The sequence below is a fragment of the Terrapene carolina genome, unplaced genomic scaffold (assembly GCF_002925995.2).
Source record: "Terrapene carolina triunguis isolate 2854851 unplaced genomic scaffold, T_m_triunguis-2.0 Scaffold604, whole genome shotgun sequence".
Lineage (NCBI taxonomy): Eukaryota > Metazoa > Chordata > Testudines > Emydidae > Terrapene > Terrapene triunguis.
The window spans coordinates 576815-597478 of record NW_020664955.1 but is presented as its reverse complement, the minus strand read 5'-3'; the positions used below and the strand labels follow the sequence as shown (position 1 = coordinate 597478).

The window sequence follows — 20664 nt, the reverse complement described above, 5'->3', positions numbered from 1 at the left end:
CTGCCTGCTACTCAGATCCCACCCTCACTGTCGCACACGCCCTCCCCACAGCACTGAAGAATACGTGCTGAAGCCAGCGGCCTGGGGAAGGGGGCTCTGGCATGGAGGCTTGTGCCCCATGCTGCGGGTATGAACTGGCAGAGGCAGCATGGTCCAGCGTACAGGGCATGGGGTTGGGAGTCAGGACGCCTGGGTTCCATTTCCAGTTCTGCCGCTGACTCACTGCAACACCCTAAGCAAGTCACTGAGCCTCTCTGTGCCTTAGGTTAGGTCCTCGCTGCCAAAAAAGGCACTGGAGTTTTCACCTGGACGCAGCTAGACAAGGTAAACCCCAGGTGCGGGGTATAGGTTTGACCTTAACTCGCCAGCTCTAGGGAATAACTATCTGCGCCTTATCTCCACTAGGAGTTTACATCAGGATAACTCTCTAGATGGAAAGAACACCACTTCTTATTTTTTGCAGTGAAGACACAGTCTCAGTTTACTTGCCTGTGAAATGGGGATAATGGAGACCTCCTTTGAGAGCCACAGATAAAGGGCCAGACCCTCAGCTGGTGTAAACTGGCGTAGCTACAGCACCTGCACCCGCTGATGACCTGGCCCAAAAGACGCCTTTATACATGCAACCTAGGATTATTCTCCAGCAGTTGTGTTCCTAAAGCCAACGGCAGCTGGTTGCCTGGAACTGCCCACTGGTCTAAGAGTAGAATAATCAGATAGGTCAGGAGTGTCAGGTCCGCGTTTCACAGAGAGGGTGTGGGTGAGCCAGAGCCTAATTACTTTGGCTCACCCACACCCTCTCTGTGAAATATGGACAACAATCCTTGGCCTTCCTCCTGGGAGGACAGCTAGCATCTGTAAACCAAGAGCAGTGAGTATTGCCAATCACTGGTCTAGCCCTGACCTTGGCTGCAATTACACAGGAGGTGGAGACTGGTTGGAAGCAGGTTCTCCATGCCACCAAGAAGGCCGCTGTTGCTCTAGAGCGAAGAGCCACCAGAGATGGTGCCCAAGAAAACTTTGGGGGGAGCTTGTCTGATACAAGGGGAATGAGAATTTGTCCTGGCTGGCGGGGGGCTCCCAACCAAGAAAACATGGCCTGAAATGTAAGAAGCTGGGAAGCTGATCAGAGCGACAGACCCCGGTGAGTGGGAAGGGAATGTCACTGGGCAAGCAAAGAGCAATGGTCCCTGGGTGAGCAGCAGGGACAAGGCAGAGAGATCCGTGCGGGGAGGAAGTGGACTTTTTCTGCCTGATAAACTCCTCCCCATCCCCTGGGCTATATTGCTCCCACAACTCCCTTCCAAAAAACCAACCATCCAAGTGCACATGAGAGAAGACAGGTGAGGCTCGCGTAGGGGGCACATTTACGGCATTGGTCGCTGCCCCATAGACCCCAAGCAGCACGAGAAGGCAGGATCTCAGCTTCCCACCTCATCCTGTCCCCATTACCTAGCACCCAGCTCCTGGGCTGAGGCACCTGACTGGGAGAAATCAAGATAAAGCTAGACGCTCACGAGCGGGGGAAGAAACAGTGAAATAATCCCCCTTCCCCATGCTTTGATTGTTGTTGGCCAAGGTCTACTAAAGCCAGTTACCCTCCACCACCGGTGGCCCTCAGTTCCTGCAGGCAGCCTCTTCTCACCTATCCTTTGCACTGCCTGTGGAATTCCAGCCCTCCCACTGGAGCCAGGACCTTTGTAAACACATGACATCCACCGCTCTTCATCCCGGCTTTGCTTTCTTTCCTTGGGTTCATCATCTCCCGGGAAAGGAAGGCAGGGCCACGCCTCCCGCCTCTGGTTCCAGCTGTGTAAATCTCGGGCTTGCTATTAACAGGGAGGACAGCAAGATCCCAGTGATGAGGCTTAATGCAAAACGTATGTGTGCATAAACCCCCAGCGATGAGCTCACTACCAATCCCGCTGCAGGCGCTAATGAGAGTGAAATCAGCACGGAGCCGCTTCCGCCTCTTCCGCGGAGATCTGATGTGAGAGGGACTGTACATTGCTCCATCTCCTTGGCTTCTCTACCCCACCCCTAGGTGCTAATAGCCGCAGTGGGTGCCAATGGAGGAAGGGGTGGTGATGCTACAGGAGGGCAGGTGGCCTGCTAGTTCCATTGAGGGAGTGCTGTGACAATAGGGGACAGGATGTACGACCCCTCTGTAGGCAGATGCAGGGTTTGTCTTGGCCTGGGGATTATTTACTTACCCTGGTTGCTGGTTAACATCCCTGCCGTATTTACTATTAACTCATCTATTTTGGCAGGTGCAGGGCTGACCCTCAAGCACAAGCGAAGGGAACGGGCAGCTGGGGTGCCTGCATCTGAGGGAGGCTGGTCCCTTTTCGGGTAGCAGGGGAAGAGCAGAATGTCCCTGCCAGACGTACACCCACACGCCAGCAGGGCCTACGGGGGAAGCAGCTCATGTTGGTTTCCCCCACAGACACGGATGCACTCCTGGCAGCTGTGGTCTGCAGCTCTCAAAACCCAGGGCTGTGCAGGTGTGTGTGTGCTGACGTGGGGGACTTCTGCCCCTTTGCCCTCCTGGATTCTATCTCCAGCCCTGCCACTGGCTGCCTATGTGACCGTGCATGTCACTTCGCTCCCCCTCCCGTGCCTCAGTTTCTCCATCTGTAAAGGCAACCAGCCTTGCAGAGAGGGTGGTTGAGGACAAACCCAGCTAGTGCTTGCATGGCATGCAGCCACACACGGATGAAGGAGGCTTTGAGCATTATTTTTAGCTGCATAGCCTGGTGCAGGGCGACACCTGCCCTGCTCTCCACCCACCGTCCGCCACTCCCAGAAAGCACCTCTGGCAGGGAGCCTCTGCTTGTGTGACGCAGCGCGGCGGCTCGCGCTCTGTCCCTGCATCTCAGAACCCTTTGTGCTGGTACCCGTGGCCCCTCCAAGGATTCCAGGCTGGGGCGGGGCGGCTGGGAAGCACAGATCTTCTCTCCTGGCATGAGGAGATCCACTGACTTCCCAGCACTCCTGGGGTGCCGCCGCGGAATGAGGAACAGCCTTAGGACACCATGGCCACCTACGTGGGGAATAATAACCCCAGGCCCAAGCAGGACTGATCGCTAGGTGCTGCCAGTTCGGAGCTCCTGAGCAGTTCCGTGCTCACAGATACCACCACAGGGATGAGATCCAGGGCTGGCGGTCTCTCCTGTCAGCAATTTTCCCGAATAACATGTCTGAAATACGTAACTGGGAGATTACAATCTTTCAACACGAGGTCCCGGGGCAGGGGCGGTGGGCGGGAGTCAGCATTTCACTGATGATATGTCAGTGTTTAAAGAACTCGCATGAGTCTCTGAAGGTTCCCAGCTGTTGCTGCTGTTCTTACTGTTATATCCAGACACAACAAAAACTGGTTTTTTAAAGAAAAGATCTGCCCCCAACATATATTTTTGTGTTGGTTTCTAACACACTGGATTCTATGCCGCAGAGCTGAGGATAGGCAGCACTCGAGAAATCAGGGACGCTGCTAGACTGCGGCAGGGCAGGGCTGCGCCAGGGATCAGGGCATGGCGATGGGGGGAGATGTAAAGGCATGACCAAGCTGGGTAACTGAATGCAATAATGCCAGGCCAGGCTGAGCCAGGGAGAGGGCACAGCGGGGAGATGGGAAAGCAAAAGCAGCTCCTGGAATGTTCCAGGATAGATCTGAGCAGAGAAGATGGGGGTAACCAGGAAGCAGATCATCAGGGAGCTTTTGTAATGCTGCATGACGAGGCTGAATGGGTGAGCAAGAGAAGTGTGAGGCTGGGAAGAGTCAAGGGCATGGCAGGATGGGGATGGAGAGCGGGGATCGTAGCTCATCACACCCTCCCCATCCATTCTGCTGGCTCCTGCTTCTCCATTTTCTGTGTCTTTCCCAATTTTGATGCCTCTTAAAACTTTCTCTCTCCGTCGCTCCAGGATTCGCTCCCCGTATGAGTGGCTCAGCAAGACTCCCCAGCAGCTGGGAGTCCCAGTTCTTGGCTGGTGGTGTCCGCAGACCTGCCAGGACTTGCTGACGACAAGCAAAATTTCTAGGAATGCTGTTTCCCAGTTCAGTGGGGAAAACCTGTGCTACTTGTACTGCTCGCCCACTGGAGCTGGCCGTGAAGATTGTCTGCACAGATCCCTTTGCACAGCTACATGGCAGATTGCATGGCATGTTGGCGGTACCAAGGGGCACCTGAGCCCTGGAAGGGGGATCTTAGGCTATGTCTTCACTACCCGCCGATCCGGCGGGTAGCAATCGGTTTATCGGGGATCGACTTACCGCGTCTCGTGAGGACGCGGTAAAATCGATCCCTGATCGCTCTGCCGTCGACTCCGGAAATCCACCTCGACAAGAGGCGGCAGCGGAGTCGGCGGCAGCGCGGCAGCGGTCGGCTTTCCCCCGTCCTCACCGCCAGGTAAGCCGACCTAAAATACGCAACTTCAGCTACGGTATTCACGTAGCTGAAGTTGCGTATCTTAGGTCGGAACCCCGCTGCAGTGTAGACCTAGCCTTAGGGTAGCACCGGAAAAGCGAACCAGTATTTTGGTTCTGAATTTGCCAACGACTGGGGACGGGCCACACTGTTGCTGTTGTACTGAACGAGTCTCCTCCTCTGTTTCATTCCATGAGACCATGTGCATGGCCTTGCCGGCATCACACCAGCTGGGAAGCTTGTACAGTGGAACGGGACTCTGGACATTTCCAAAGCCAGTTTTCTGGGCTCAAAAGATTCTTCAGAAGGCACAAAATGAGACATCCAGGGATTGCCCGGACTTGATTCTGGGGGCCCCGTTTCATCTCAGTTGGATTCCATCCATACTGCAGAAAAGTGACACTTACTCTTTTTTGTTTGCAGTGTTGTGGCCGTGTTGGCCCTAGGATATTAGCGAGGTGAGGTAGGTGAGGGGATATCTTTTACTGGACCAACTGCTTTCGAGCTTACACCAAGCTCTTGAGCCAGAGTCATCTCCCCTGCTGGTGCACAAAGGCCCACTTGAGGATCCCAGCTCTGCAGGACGAAGGAACCTTGGCTCGACTAGGAAGAGCCGAGCAACATGGGCTTCCTCCAAGATACCCATACCTGACATCGACTGAGGACACCAGGCTGCCCTCTTCCCCGTGCGAGCCCCCAGTGTCCTGATCATTTGCAAAGGACTGGTCCAGACACCTGGGAGCTCCAGATGGAAACGGGGTGTGGGAAGGTCTCAGATGGGCATTACCCAGCTTGGCACCATCCTGATTATGCTTCTTGGGAGGCAAAAACTACAGCAGGGACTTAGACACGCCGCAGGTTCTCCGCCAGCCAGGATTTACACCACGGGCCATGGAGTACATTGTTCCACTGACCCCCAGCGTGGGGGGCTGCCCACCTGGGCTCAGTACAGATTGTAGACTCAGAGGGGCAGGAGCTGTCTAGGTTCACTTACTGGGATTCACACTCATCCCTTTAGACTAGGGCGTGTGTGTGGGGGGACGGGGACGACTCTCGTATCCTGCAGGTGTTCAGCTTCCCCACTTATCAAGCTTATGGGTCCTGAACATCCCCTGGCAGTCACTGGCCTGATGGGGTGATTGTAGGAAGGAAACTCAGCTGCGGTCAGTATAACCAGCGCCATGAGCAACGGCTGCTCCTGCCCCTGCCCCACTGGCAGGGCTTAGCTCCTCCCACCAGGTGGAGACACAGAGCTCCGCCTCCTTGAAGGTACATCATCCTCAGTCCAAGGAAAAGAATCAACATGTATTATTATTTCTCCATTAATATTGCAGTATTTCCAGGTTGGGCCCCTTTGTGCTAGGGGCTGTACAGGCATATGATAAATGGCAGGTCCGTGCACAAAATAGCTGTAGCTGTCTCATCGATAAGAGGCGCACAGAGGCTCTGAGCCAGACATCTGCTCTTGCTTCATCCTTCCCCAGCCCAGAGTCAAAGCTTGTTTCCCACCAGGATAAAGGGGACAGAGAACGGAGCTCTGCAAGGGTCGGTTTAAAAACAGACGCAGGACAACAACAAATCCTTCCCATGATAAATCCTCTAGTGAAGAAACCCAGCAGTGTCTGCCTGACCCTAGAGAAAGGGCGGGGGGCCCTTTAACTCTGATAGCTGGACTGGCCACTTAGAGCAGCTTGCATTCCTCTCTGGGACACAACAGCAATAAACACTGCAGTAAAATCTCACAGCTGGAGGATTTGTGCAATACCATACTGCGTGTCTGGAGGCACAGGAGGGAACATGGATCACCCTGCAGCTCCGAGCCACTCCTCCTTGGACCCGTGTGAGGCAGGACATTGAGGGGGGAGGTGGTCCATTGCGATGGCTTGGAGACTGGCTGCTCCACCGGAGACTTCTCAGCCACGAGAGTTGATTTGCTGTGCCCAGCCTCACAATGCAAGGTTGGAGAACTGTGAGCTTGTTGCTTATGGGCCTGACCCTGTGAGGGGCTGACCAACCTCCTACTTCACTGATATCAATGGGAGCTGAAGGTTCACAGCAACTCATAGGAAGCGCTCAGCACATCCCAGGTTCATGCCCAGAATCAGGAGTCAGGGTTAACACCCCAATGAGATGAATGGAACAAGCCATTCAACTTGCAGGCTTTTTTCAGGCTGCCTGCAGACTCAGGAAAACACCCAGCTATCAACTACACTGGGGTCACATTTTCTCTACAACCATGAAAGCTAGAAACACCCTGTTTTGAAATGTAACCCCTATTAACACAGCCCAGCTTTATGTGCATCCCACAGTGGTTAGACCACGTATAAAGGTTTTATAAGCCTGCTATTGCCTTCAAGCCACTAGAGCTGGTCCTTCAGCTCAGGCTCATACTTTTAGATCCAGAAGCTGTGGGGTCAATCCCTGCTGATGACTCAGCCAGTGGCACACTAGGGGTACTTGGTCCTGCCTCAGCACGGGGGTGGGGGGACGAGGGGTGTGTGTGTGGACTAGATGAATTCTCAAGGGCCCTTCCAGTCCTGCATTTCTATGGATCCTATGATTAACATGCACACTGAGATTCCAGAGCACAGTTTTGCAGCCAGGAGCAGATTCCCTGTCTGCAGACTCGTGGGGAACACCGGCCCCACCCCACCCCCCGCCACTGAGCAGCTTGCCAACCCCTTACCCAGGCAGTTGTGGCCATCGTGCGCCAGGCGGAAGCCGTCGTAGCAGGTGCAGCGATAATTCCCTGGGATGTTGACACAGTCGTGGACGCAGCCAGCGTTGTCGTCCCGCTCGCACTCATCGACGTCTGCACAGAGAGGAGAGAAGCCCGGAGAGTGGTGAGAGACCTGAATCCCTTCCCCAGGCCCATCGCTGTACCTCAGATCAGCTACATGCCTCCTAGGCGGGAGGGGGTTCACTGAGACTTGCTAACTCATTACACGTGATGCTCTTGGTCACCACACTGGCTATGGTCAGGGTGACATGCACGTCCCCTAACATCATACATCCCAGTGTGGGCTAGTGCCACTCACAGGCATTTTGGTGCTGCTTGCCCCAGTTACTCTGAGGCTTCCCCATCACATCATCATGGCAACAATATGGCGGGAAGGGTGGGCATGCCATCACCACTGAGACCAGCTCTGCAGGAGCAAAGCACCATAACCACAGGCCTGTTGTCAGCCTCTGCCAAGAGTCAGCAGGCACAGGATGCAAAACAGAGATCACGCATTCAAACGCAGTCCTAAGGAAGCCATTGGCTCATGACCAACGGAACAAGCCATGCAAAGACAGCGTGACCTTTGCTGTGGGCTCCAAGAGCAAAATCCGCCCCATTCTGCACCAAGTCAGGATAGCTGGGCTTGACACAGGGGGTGTCCGCAGAGGAGTAGCTGATCTGCAGCTGCTCCTGCTGCTAATGCACCATTACTCTGAATGTATAGCCCTGGTCTGCCCCAGCAACCCACGTGCGTGGGGAAAGAGGATGCTCCCATGGAGCTCAGCTCCATGGTGGGCACGGGATGCAAACATCCTGCATGGGGAGTGCTCTTCCCCCACCTCCTTAGCAGGACTCTCGCTGTGGGACAGTAGGGTCCATAGGACAGAATGGGTCACTGAGTAAGCTAGTCTAGTAAAGAACTGGATACGTTTAAAGTAACTCTGTGGAGACAAAACTGCTGGGCTGACCTCTTTGCCAACTTACAGCCGTGACTTCCACGGGATTGCACAGTACATAAAACAACTCCGGATACCCCCCATATAATTAAAAAAACACAAGTCGTTACTTGGGTCACTGAAATCACCTTGGATTCTTAAATCCAGTTTAACCTTCCACTGCTGATGCAGTTTGTGTTTTCTGCATCTCTCTCGGCTGCAACAGCAAGTCTAGCCTGGCCACTTCCGCTTTCTGTTTACAGCCTGTTTTTCACTCTCTTGGTTTGTGTCTCTGTACTAAGGCTGGAACAATAGGAACTGCCACACTGGATCAGATCCAAGGTCCATTCAGCCCAGTATCCCATCTCTGACAGTGGCCAGAACCAACTGCTTCAAAGAAAGTTGTAAGAACCTCACAGATCTCATCCTGGTCTCTAATAATTAGAAGTCAGCTTAAGCCTGAAGCATAAGGCTTAATATCCCTTCCAAATTTTGTCATCACTAATTACGATAAGTCTGGATATGCTTGGTATCCGTGTAAATATCCAATCCTTTCCTGGCTCTTGTTAAATTCTTGGCCTCAGTCTGAGGCTGCTGTGTGTGGGGTAGTGGAAATATAGGGGTCATTTGCATTTTAAAAATTGGTTCTCATTTTCTTTTCTTTTGTTCAACTTCACAACAATGTTTCTCTTCCTATTAAGCTGTGTAGAAATGCATTCCTCCCCTCTCAACAAAACCTAGATTTGGACCTCAGCTGACTGGCTGTTGTCTCTTTAATCTCTTTGTTTGTTTCTCCACCATTCACCATGTCAGTGGAAGCTGAGATACTCCAGAGACGGGCGAGAGTTGGTTCTGGTGCTTAAAGGAATGGGTGTCGTGCTCAAGAGGAAAGCATTACGGAGGGCAACGTAATCAGAGTGCAGGAGAGGAACCTTGTACAATGGTTCCCCATTACTAGTCCATGCCCTCTCGTTTCCAGCAATGGACAGCACTGGGGCTAAATGCGATTACAACAACTAAAAGTGAGGTGCGATTGGGTAGGAACCCTCATCTTTAGAGAAGAGATGGTTTTGTGGCGAAAACACTGAACTCAGACTCCAGAGATCTGGGTTCAGTGCCTGATTCTGCCAGAGACTCCCCACGTGTGAGCTTGGGCAAGTCATTTCATCTCTCTGTTCCTCCACTGCCCAATTGAAAAATGGGAATAACAATACTTCCATTCTTCTACAGTTAGATCGTAAATTGTTGGGGGCAAGGACTGTCTCTTGTGGTGTATAGGTACAGCCCCTAGCACAATGGGGCCCAAGGAGCCACAGTCATGCTCAGACATAACACTTTACACAGCATCTTGTATGGAGTGACCTTTGGCTATTGACCGAGTATCTACCCTTCAGACCCCTCTGGAGGTCCCAGAACTTAGGCTAGAAATGGCTGCAGAAAGTTTCTCAAGATCTTTACATTAGCTTTCCACCAGGTGTCCCTGGCTTGGGGCAGGGAAGATGGATGGTGCCAACAACATAGAGAGATGAAAAAGATGGGAAGGGAAGGTACAGAGATTAAACTTGAATCTCTTCTATGTTGTAATCAGTTATAGAGTCCCGAGGCAAGAATTGCTCAGAGCAGAGAATAGCTACCCCTAGCTTTTCCCCGCTGTCCATCATCACAGTATCTTAGCATCAGCGCCATGTAGAATCAACAGCAATAGTGAAGTCTCTAGCGGACTTCAAGGAGTCTCTGGCACAAGAAGTCATAAATGGATTTCCTGAAATGGCTGAAGATGATTATTAATGCACTCTGTTTCCACAGTGAGGCATCTCTGAGCTTAGACTGTATGTAGATAAACACCTGTCAAGGATGGTCTAGATAATACTTAGTCCTGCCATGAGTGCAGGGGACTGGACTAGATGACCTCTCGAGGTCCCTGCCAGTCCCATGATTCTATGAATCCATCAGCTATTTGTGTCCAGTCTATTCTGATCCCAGAGCGTGATTTCAAATCACGCAAAAAGCTAGGACTATTAAAATTCCAGCCCAACCATTTTATTGTTGCTCTTCATTTCAGTGAAATCATTTTGGAATGGACCTTACCCAGGGGTCACAGAAGAGAGGGTACAGGATTGAGGGGACTGGGCAGAGCGCCAAATGGGTAGTCAATTTCGCTCCTGTGTACTAGTCCTTTTCATGTTTTCAGGGTCTCATGCCCTAGCACAAGGCTGCAGTGTTTGGGTTGCAAACACAGCAGGAAAAGGCTGATTTCTTTAAAACAAAATCCAGTAGATCCTACTAGAATTTAAACAGATACAATCGCGGGAATCTGTCTTTTCCTAAAAGTGTGAGGGTGATGCCACCACGGCTTTGTTTTTACAAATTCCAGATTCAGAGCCAAATTCCACCCTTCGATTAAAAATAAGACCCAGCCTTCTCCTGGCCCAGAACCTGCCATTGCACAGGCTGACCCTGTGCTGGCCAAAACGGGACCTGTAATTCTCCAATGACACAGCTGGTAGCAACAGTGGAAGCTGCAGTAATGTAGACAGGACTGTTTTTAGGACTGTCATCCAATCCAACAGTAGAACTTCATTGGTTAAGAATTGCAGCTTCTCATTTTGGTCTGAGTAGTCAAGGCGACAGTAGTATAAACAGAGCCACTTTGGATTCACTGTCGCTCCTCCACAGCAGCAGCCATGGATTTATGGATGACGTGCCATGGATTTACCAAACCGAACTCTGGATTTGGGCAGGAAAGGACCATAAAGGTGCACAACTGACTGCAGCCGTAGCAGAAAGCTCTCCGGCTTTAAAGAGCCACGTATCGACTTTCACTCCAGCCAGCACAGCACTCACAAAACTTCCAATTGCTAACTCTTTAAGAACACACTCATAGCCTGGGTTGGTTTTTCTCCCAGCTGTGCTCCTTACCTTTGCAATGCTTCCCGTCCCCGGAGTATCCGGACTTGCAGATGCACTTGTAGGATTTGGGGGTGTTCTGGCAGAGGGCGTCAATGTGGCAGTTGTCAGTCCCCTCAACGCATTCGTCAACATCTGTGGAAGAGGAAGAAAGCAAGCGACGTCACGAATCTCTGCACTGCCTGGAGATGCGCTAAAAACACCCAACCTGTCAATACTGCGCCCGCTGCTGCTGATGCTGCTCTGCAGGTGAAATATCAGCCTCAGAGACTGAAATTCTCGGTGTAGCCACTGACTGGGTGCAGCCCGGGCAGCAGCAAGGCAGGCTCGCCACACGCACTGACTGCACCCAATCAATGGGCCTCAGCCGAGCCATGGAGGGAGCCCCGCTAGGGGCGAGCCATCAGTCTCCAGGCCTCCTCCAGCCCTTGGCCTCTGCTGAGACTGCCAACGACTGGCCTGACGCAGCCGGTGCTCAGAGCAGTGGAAAGACTCCCGGTGACTTCACCAGGAGCTGGATCAGGATCAGTACAAACAAGTTCAGCCATGAGCTGTTGGGCTTGGTGCGGGAATCCCCACACAGTCAGAGAGCGCCGCTCCCTCCCCAGCCAGCCTTCTCCCCGGCACAGCCAGAGAGCACCAAGCCCCCACAATGACTAGTGACTAAACTCCCCTGGTCTCCGGAAGCGGGTTCTCAGCCCTGCTGGAGACATTCCACTCTGCCTAGGTCTCCATCCGGCCCCCCTCTCAGCAATGGAGTTTATCCTCACAACCCCTGTGTGAGGCAGGGCTGGTCCATGATCGCCACTGCACACATGAGGCACAGAGCGACTCGGTGACTGGCCCAAGGTCGGACGGTGGCTGAACCAAGAACGGAACCTAGGTCTCCTGTATCCCAGCCTGTGACTTAACCCGTAGCCCATCCTCCTGACTCCTTGCTCCAGAGTGGAGAGCTCCTTCTCCTGCTCTCTCCCCTCAGGTCTCCTCTTGCCAGTCTCCCCCTTCTTCTGCCCCCCAACCCCCCACCCTTTCTATCTCCTTCGCCCACCAACCTGGTCCCCCTTCCCAGCTCCCCCTGCTTAACCTCACTCTCTTCTTCCCTCCCTTTCTCTCCATCCGTCTGCTTCACACGGCCCTCCTCTCCCTGCCTCACCCCCTTTTCGCTCACTGTCTAGAAGGTGTCCACCAGCCCTGTTGCAATTCAGCAACAGCAGCTCCGCTGGCAGGCCATGTACCGATGGCAGGGGATAAGCACCAGGTAGGAGGTGGAGGAAAGGCCTGGCTTCCCTACCACCCCGCACACCCCGGCTCCAGGAGGACGCAGTCTGCTGGCTGCAAAGGTTTAACACAGCAGGAGGCAGAGTTATTGGAGGTTTTAATGACAGTGGCCATTTATAAACAGACAGCCCCTGACTGTGGTTTATGAGTAATAGGCTATTCACCTGGTTCCCTTCTGGCTTTTCACTATGTGGTTCCTAAGGGTATGTCTACACTGCAATTAAACACCCGTCGCTGGTCCATGTCAGGGCCTGTAAAACTGCAGTGTAGACGTTCGGGCTCGGGCTGGTGCCCAGGCTCTGGACCCTGCGAGGTGGGAGGGTGTTTTACGGCAGTGTAGACATACCCTAAGTGAATAAGAGAGTCCTCATGTGCCGCAGCAGGCACGAACATGTCTACGGCTCATGTCTCATTCGTTCAGCTAGAGAGCCACCACTGCCACTCCGGAGGGGGTAATTAGCTCGACTGGTTGACTTTTCAGCCCAGGCCAGGGACTGACAGGTACAGGTCCCACCCCCAATGCTGTAAGCTGGCTGATGAGCTATTGTGGGGTCTTATTCTGGTTTTGCTTCCTTCCCAGGCTGGCTTTCACCCCCGGTTCTCACAAGAGCGAAGGGCACAGAAGCTATGCTGATGAGCAGAATAATGCAGGCGTTTAAAAGGATTGTGATGATGACACAGTCCCTAAAAGGAGAGAGAGTCAGTAGCTGCATCTCTCTCTACCGCCAGGTATTGTACAGATGGCTTCGCACGAGCTAGAGGAATGGTGGGCTGGTTGGGTTAAGGCACGGGACTGAGGCTCAGGAGAGCTCTGTTCGATTCCTGTCTCTGCTACAGACTACCTTTGTGACCCTGGGCAAGTCACTTGACCTCTCTGTGCCTCAGTGTCCCATCTGTACCATGGGGATCATAGTAAGGGTGTTGTCTGGGTAGGTGCATTAATACTTGTGAGGCTCAGACACTACAGTAGGGTGACCAGACAGCAAGTGTGAAAAATTGGGACAGGTGGTGGAGGATAATAGGAGCCTATATAAGAAAAACACCCCAAAATCGGGACTGTCCCTATGAAATTGGGACATCTGGTCACCCTACACTACAGCAATGGGGGCTGTATAAGACATAGGAGAGGGGGATAATAAAATAGGTCTTGACCCACAGCAGGACTGTTCCCTGCAATACACCATCTAGCACACAGGCTCTCAGTTTGGGGGTCGTGACTATTCGGTCCTTCCCAAACGGCTAATCTCAATAGAAAGAGATTGAAACCCACAGATCCCACAGTCTCGCTCAGAAAGCCCAGAGTGGCCGGGATGCTGCAGTCTTCTCTTGGGAGACTATTCCGCTGGCCTGGTAGATCTTTGCTCTCAGGAGATCTGCTGAGCAGACTCCCAAGTGGGGGAAGCCGCCATTCGAAGCGTGAACGTGACCAATGGGAGATATCCCAAGGAGGGAGTCCCACATCGAACAGGAGAAAACCCCAGTTACTCTCTCACACCCTGCCTCTTATTCTCACACTGGCAGGGAGATCACAGGAGCTGTTATTGGGAGGTTTTCACTTGCAAGGCAGAGGGGGCACATGCATGTGTACTGTATAAATATTTACACAATGCATTCAGATTTGTTATCCTACATTAATCATGGCCGGGAGCCACTACTGCAACCCCCGGATCATTAATCACCCATTAGAACCTCACCCAACACACTGGAGACAACAGAAGATTTACAGTCTGGGGTGGGGAAATCGGATCCAACTTTCTGCAGGAAGAGGCACTTCCAGACAGGGTGGAAGAGAGCACGATGCAACGGTTCCATGTCGCCATCGTGGGACTTGATTGCCTTCTTAGACTCAGGGCAGGTCTAGGCTACTGCTTGAGTCGATCTAACTTACGTCGCTCAGGGGTGTGAAAAAGACACACCTCCCCCGACCTACATAAGTTACAGCGATCTAAGCGCTGTCCGCACTGGTGCTGTATCACCGGGAGATGCTCTCTCACGGAGGCGGAGTAATCACACCAATGGGAGAGCGCTCTCCCGTCAGCACAGAGCGTCTTCACCAGTCGCGGTGCAGCTGCCTCGGTGCTGGAGCGCTTCTAGCGTAGACCTGCCCTCAGGTTCTACTTGCTCTGATCAAATTCACCAGGGAGCCCTCTGCTCAAATCCTTCTAGGGCTCGAGGTTAATACAGCCACTCAGTGCACAGAGCGCTCGCGAGGAGAGAAATCAGATTCTTTGTGCCAAAGCTTTTCCGGCTAGTAGCGACCCCTGTCAGACCCGAGCGGTTACCTCATAACTCAGCAACATGGAGACAGCCACATTTTGAGGCGTAACTCATCTGAGCGCATTTGGCCTCGCTGATAGCTCGCACTGGCTGGGCACAAAGAAGGGGCCGGTCCCCACTGTTAAAGCTGTCGGTAGTGAGACGTCCCCAGCTGCAGACTTCCCCTCTGCTCCCCGTTGTCCGTCCCCCCACCAACCGCTGCCACGCGCACTTCACCGATCTGCTGCAATAAAGAGCCGGTGTGCAATGAAAGCTGCCCAGCTTCCCCAGGGATGCTTTCTGGTCACCTCCCTTCCTTTCTAAAGCTGGGATCAAGGCTGTCACCGGCCCCATCTCCCTGCATCCTTCCTCTCATTGCCTTTCCACCCTGGTCTCTGCCCTGCTGCCCATCCCTATTCGCTTACCCTTCTGGGAAGGGGAGTCCTTGCTAGTCCAAACCTTCCACATTCCTGGGATTTCCCACCCCCATATTCCTATGAAACTGTGTAGTTCCAACAGGGCAGCCGCCGCTGCAGACCCTCCAACAATAGGTGAAGATGAAAGGGCTTCCACAGAGCCAAAGACAATGCTGTAGCTTAGAACTAGCATCTACTCCACCGCAGGGAACCCCTCGGACACAGGGGTCTTAGACACAGATGGAAGGGAAGGCGGGTCAGATTCTTTTTCCAGTCATGCTGGTATAACTCCAGGGCAATTCCACTGATTTAAATGTCATTACTCCTGATTTACATGAACGTAGCTGAGTTCGGGATCTGGCCCAAAGTTCCTTACAGTTCTACGGGAGAAATGGGGAAGGTCATTTCCTCCCAAGCAGAGCCAGGCATTTTATTGTGGAAATACACCCCCCTCACCCTGCCCCCAAGGGCGCACGCACCCAACAAGACACGGGCACCACTTTTAAAATTAAAAACGTCTGCAAATAAAAACAAGATGGAAAAACCTGCAAAAGCCCACAAAAGTGTCAAGTTCATCCTTCCCCGAGTCATATTTCCCAGCTCCCGGGAACAGAGCCGAGACTTCCACACAGGATCACACAGAGAACTCCACGACCACATTTCCTAAAGGAGACTAGGGGCTCAGAGAGCTCGCCACGGAACGGGAGCGGCTCCAACCCCTCAGGTATACAGAGCCAGGAACCCGTGGCTCGGGCTGCGGTGAAGGGATCCCAAGTTAAAGGCTAATGGTCGCTGCAGGACACGCAGAGTCCCCCTAACCTTTTCCTTCCGCTTCAACGCTCTTGCTGCTGCCCACACCGATCCGCAGACCTGACATGCTGCCCCTGGGGAGACACAGGACGCCGGAGTCTTATGCAAAGGCCAGAGATGCCCCTTAGTACAGACAAGGGCGTCTTGTGCCCCAACAAACCACCACTGGCACGGGTTGCAAACACTCTCTCAGCCGGTACCACAGAGTTGGGGACCTGCGTGGTGCCTGCTACGAGGGAGAAGGGGAGGATTCACAAGGCTGCAGCTAAAACACTTTTCACTCAAAGAGCCATTCAGTGCAGGAGGAAGCGCTGGAATTACCATAACTCACCATTTGGCATCGCGTCCAGCTGCAATTAGACTTTCAAAGGAATATTCAACTCTATGTAACCTTTTTCATCACATTGAAAGGGATGCTAAGAATAGCAAGACTCAGCACTTAGGCACCGCTGCCATCTTCACAGCACTTTTCAGACACTAACCGATTGTGCCTTGCAGAAGTAGGGAAGCATCAGTTTACAGATGAGGAAACTGAGGCACGGACACAAAGGTCTGGCTTTTCAGAAGTGCTGAGCACTTGGGGTTCCATTGGTCTTCAGCGGCCCCCATGGGTGCTTGAAAGTGCTGGAAATGACTGGCTCAAAAGGTGCACAGGGCGTTCACGGCACAGGCACCCAGATCTCTTTACTCCAAGTCTGATGCTTCAAAGCACAAGATCACCTTGCTCTCCTCCTTCTGAGCACTAGTCACGGACCAGGAGCCCGTGGGCGCTATACAGAGAACAAAAAAGACCTTTGGCCAAAATTTACAAACCCAGGAGGCTAAACTGAGGCTCCCCGATCCATATTTAAACACCTAAGTAAAAGCAGCCTGATTTTCAGAGGCGCTGAGCAACACCAGTTTCCACTGACTTCAGTTGGATTTGTGGGTACTCAGCACTTCCGGAAAGGAGGCCAGTTATGCATAGGCACTTACATCTGGATTTAGGAGCGTAATTTTAGGTACCAGGGCTTGAAAGTTTTGGTATAAGTGACTTGTGGACAGTCACTGAGGGAATCGGAGTCAGAACGGGAATTAGAACACAGGCAGGCATCCGGGAGCAGTCCCCAGACGCTCTCCTTAACAGCTCTCAAGGTAAGACACTTCTTTACCAGTCCTGATAATAAAATCACATTAGCTTTGAAATTTCTAAATATTTAATTTAATTTACTCTGCTTCATTTTCACTCAGCGGGGACAATGAGATCTTCTAGACCAGCGGTTCTCAAACTTTAGCAACCCGGGGACCCCCATTTTGATTTAAAAATTTTCACAAACCCCAAAACCCCACACTCAGCCCCAGGCCCCGCCCCCACTCCACCCGTTCCCTCAAGGCCCCACCTCTGCTCAACCCCTACCTCTTTCCACCACCTCCCCCGAATGCGCCCGGTCCCGTGCAGGAAGCGCTGGGAGGGAGGGGGAAGAGTTGGTCATCGGGGCCTGCAGACCCCCTGGAGTACCCTTACGGACACCCAGGGGTCCACAGACCCCAGTTTGAGAAACGCTGTTCTAGACCATTTTGCTTTCTGATGTTAGTCTGTTTCATGTCCTGATTTCTGGGCACAGGCTCAATTAAAGCTGGTCAAAACCCCATCTCTTTTCTATGAACATTTTCAAACAAAAAATTTTCATTCAAAATTTTGCATTTGAAATTGTTCGATATTTTGTGGGAAATTTTCAATGCGGTTTTCGAAAAGTGAAGATGTTCAAAATACCACATTTTTGGTTCCCCCCCCTTTCTTGTCATTTTTTTCTTTTTTTGCCAGTGAATCCAACTTAATGAACAATGTCTAGGTTTTCCTCCCACGTCTTTTTTTATTTATTTTTAGCATTCTGTAGCTTTTCAAAACATCTCCAAATGTGGAGAAGATACATGTTGGCAAAAGGATAAATGAAAACTTTGCCACTTTGTAACTTTTCCAAAGTTGGAGAAATTTTGAGAAGTTACTGTACGGGGAAAACAAAAACAAACAAACATCGCACTCAAATTCCTCTATACAATTCATTCACTGGCAAAGGAAACCTCCGCTCCCCCTAAAAATCCCATATTTCAGAACATCAAAATCCTGGAAAATTGTTGTTTTTTGAAAACCAAAATGAAACACAAGTTTCAATTTGAAACAAACATTTTTAGTTAACTTCCTTTAAAAAATTGCTCACAAAAAACAACAATGCAACCCTGTTTTTCTGCAGGAAAAAAATGTCAGTTGAAAAATTTTGACAAGCTCTAGGCACGACATTGCTGTTTGCGTTTCCAGCACTTTGGAAGGCAGGAGGGTTTCGATTATTAGACCATCTGAGCAGAATGTTTTCAACATCCCATTGATGTTTCTGTTCATATTTGCTTTTGTAAAATCCTCTCTCTCTCAAATGTAAGACACAACCTATGTGATGCTTCCCCTTGATAAAAGAAAGTCCTTTTAATCTCAGCTCTCAAATCCAGGCTCAGACTTAGGTTTTTTCTAGCATTCTGGGTGAAGGAAGTTCCTGTGTGAAATATCCTTTCCTGACACAGCTAGCACTTGACATTTGACATTTGTTCTGTTTATACAGCACAATGGGGTCCTGGACCATGAGTAGGGCTCATAATTAGGAGCATGAGGAAGGATTTCAACATTTTGGGGTTGAAATGGCTGGAGTCATTTGTTCTTGTGTAGAGTCACTGCTACCTACTTCAACCTAAATGATTAGAAGTGGGTGCTAATTATGGGAACTCAGCTGGAGATCCTATGGGTCTGATTTGCAATGGGGCTGAGCCGCTAGACCTCCAGATGAATTCAAAAATCCATCCAAAAATGGAGGCACCAAGAATTAGTGAATACACATGAGGAGAGAGAGACTATACAGCTCCGTTCCCAGAGGAGCTCTGCCTAGCAGTCCCACACTCTTCTGCGCAGCTCCATCGCCAGGCAAAGCCAGACTTATCAGCCTCATTAGGATGAATTCAGGTGCTGGGTAAATCAGCTGACACAAACTTTCACTATGTGACCGTTCCCAGCCGCGTCTAGACAATTAGAACACAGCAACTCATCTGGACGCCGGCTCAGCCCAGGCTGCAAGACAATTCACTTAGGCCACGTCTACACTATGGGTGCTGTAGCTGTGCCGCTGTAGACACTTCCTCTAGTGACAGAAAGGGTTCTTCCTTTGCCATAGGTAATCCACCTCTCCAAGCAGTGGTGATTAGGTGCACTGAGACACATTTACACCGGGGGTTAGATCGGCACAGCCACAACACACAGGGAGTGCCAGAGTGATGTTGACCTAACTTTTAAGAATAGACCAGGCCTTATTTTGATTGCAAGGAAAACACGGGCACCGCCTATACCAGGCTCTGGGCAAAGAAGTTAAAAATCCAATGCAAAAAAATCACACCAGCACATTCTCCTCCCATCCACTGTCACTGGAACATCTCAGAGACCAGATCAAAACCTCCAACCACCCTGCAAATTCCTGAGAGACAGACCCTCACCCTCAGCCCTCCTCAAACGCCTGCTGAACACGGGCAGACTTTGCAGCTTACCAGCAGGTTGAGACACACAGGCTATTTTGGACCAACATGTGAAGAGTGAATCCCATGGGCCCTCATGGAGAATATCCTGCCAGCAGCTCCCTCTGGGTAGCACTAGTGCCTACACTGATCTTGACCAAGGACTAAATTATTAACACTTATCACTACCAGGCCCACAGTGGGATGGGTCCAAGACTGGTGCCACACTAAGGGGGTGGGGGGGAAGAAGCATTTGTGTACCTGAGGGTGAGGATAAAATTTCTTCTTCACGGTCTCTCTCTCCTCTTTCATGTGGCCAGGTGCTAGTGGACACCCAGCAGCAGCAAAGGGTTCTGGGAAGTGGCAACCATAGCACATGCCTAGGGCACAGCCTGCCCCAAATGGAATTTTGTGGGTCACTCAGGAGGAGAATGGGGCAGTGGAGAAGCAGAAGGAAAAGCTGAGGGGAAGTTATTTGGGGACAGCCCGCACTTTTGAGCACTCTCGGGGCCTCTGCACCCACCAAAGGAGCACAGACATGGCCCCAGAGGGGTGGCCACCGGTCAGAAACAAAAACAAACACCAAGGACAGGGGTTCCTGGAGCAAACAGCCTCAAAGCACTAAGGCAAAAATAAATACAGTAAGAAACTTGGGGTGGGGAAGGCCCCCTGTGCTCACACACCTCTTGAGCCACAGCCCACCCCTTCTCCCTCCCAGCTCCTATTCATGCTGACAGCCCCAACCTCTGTCAGCTGGTAGCTCCCTCCTGCTGCTCCACTCCAAGTACAGAGAGCAAGGGGAGTCTACAGAGTGAGCTCATGACTAGGGGTTGCTGTCTGGACCCATCCCCCTCTGCACTGCTGACCGAGAAATGATCATCTAGTCACTAGTGATTTGGGTGCTAACCTGGGACTTGGGAGATCTGGGCTCAATTCCCTGCTCCATCACAGACTTTGGTCATGTCACTTAGGGCCAAATTTCTTTAGGCACCCAAAGGTACAGATAGCTAGGTGCCGAGTGGGCTTTCCAAAGGGAGTTAGGCACCTAGGCATTTATCTTCACCCTTAGGCACCTAAATACATTTTAAAATCTAGCCTTACGTCTCTGTGCCTCAATTCCTTATCTGCACAGTGAGGACAATAGCTTCTAGGCCTGTCACAAGGAAAACTACATTAGAAATTGCCCGGCACTAAGATACTGCATTAATGGGGACCTTGTAAATACCTAAGCTACCTAGCAAGCTAGAGTGTCTGCTGGCTCTTCATACAGGAGCAGGAAGGTAAGACAGGATGTTGTGCCCTAGGACCATGCTGGCAGATCCAAGGATGTGTGGCATTCCTAAGAAACGGGAGCGCAAGGATCAGTGACCTGGTTAGCAAAG

General features: G+C 51.6%; 1 protein-coding gene across 1 annotated transcript in view; it reads right to left on the bottom strand.

The window, feature by feature from the left end:
• SCUBE3 (signal peptide, CUB domain and EGF like domain containing 3) overlaps positions 1-15821 on the bottom strand; it is a 90494-nt gene extending 74673 nt beyond the window's left edge. Inside the window, exons 1-3 of the mRNA XM_024200229.3 lie at positions 15764-15821; positions 11007-11129; positions 7117-7242 (exon numbers count right to left, since the gene is read on the bottom strand). Of these exons, the coding sequence (XP_024055997.1) occupies positions 7117-7242; positions 11007-11129; positions 15764-15821 (307 nt within the window). The remainder of the gene's footprint in view (positions 1-7116; positions 7243-11006; positions 11130-15763) is intronic.
• Positions 15822-20664: the final 4843 nt, after the last annotated feature.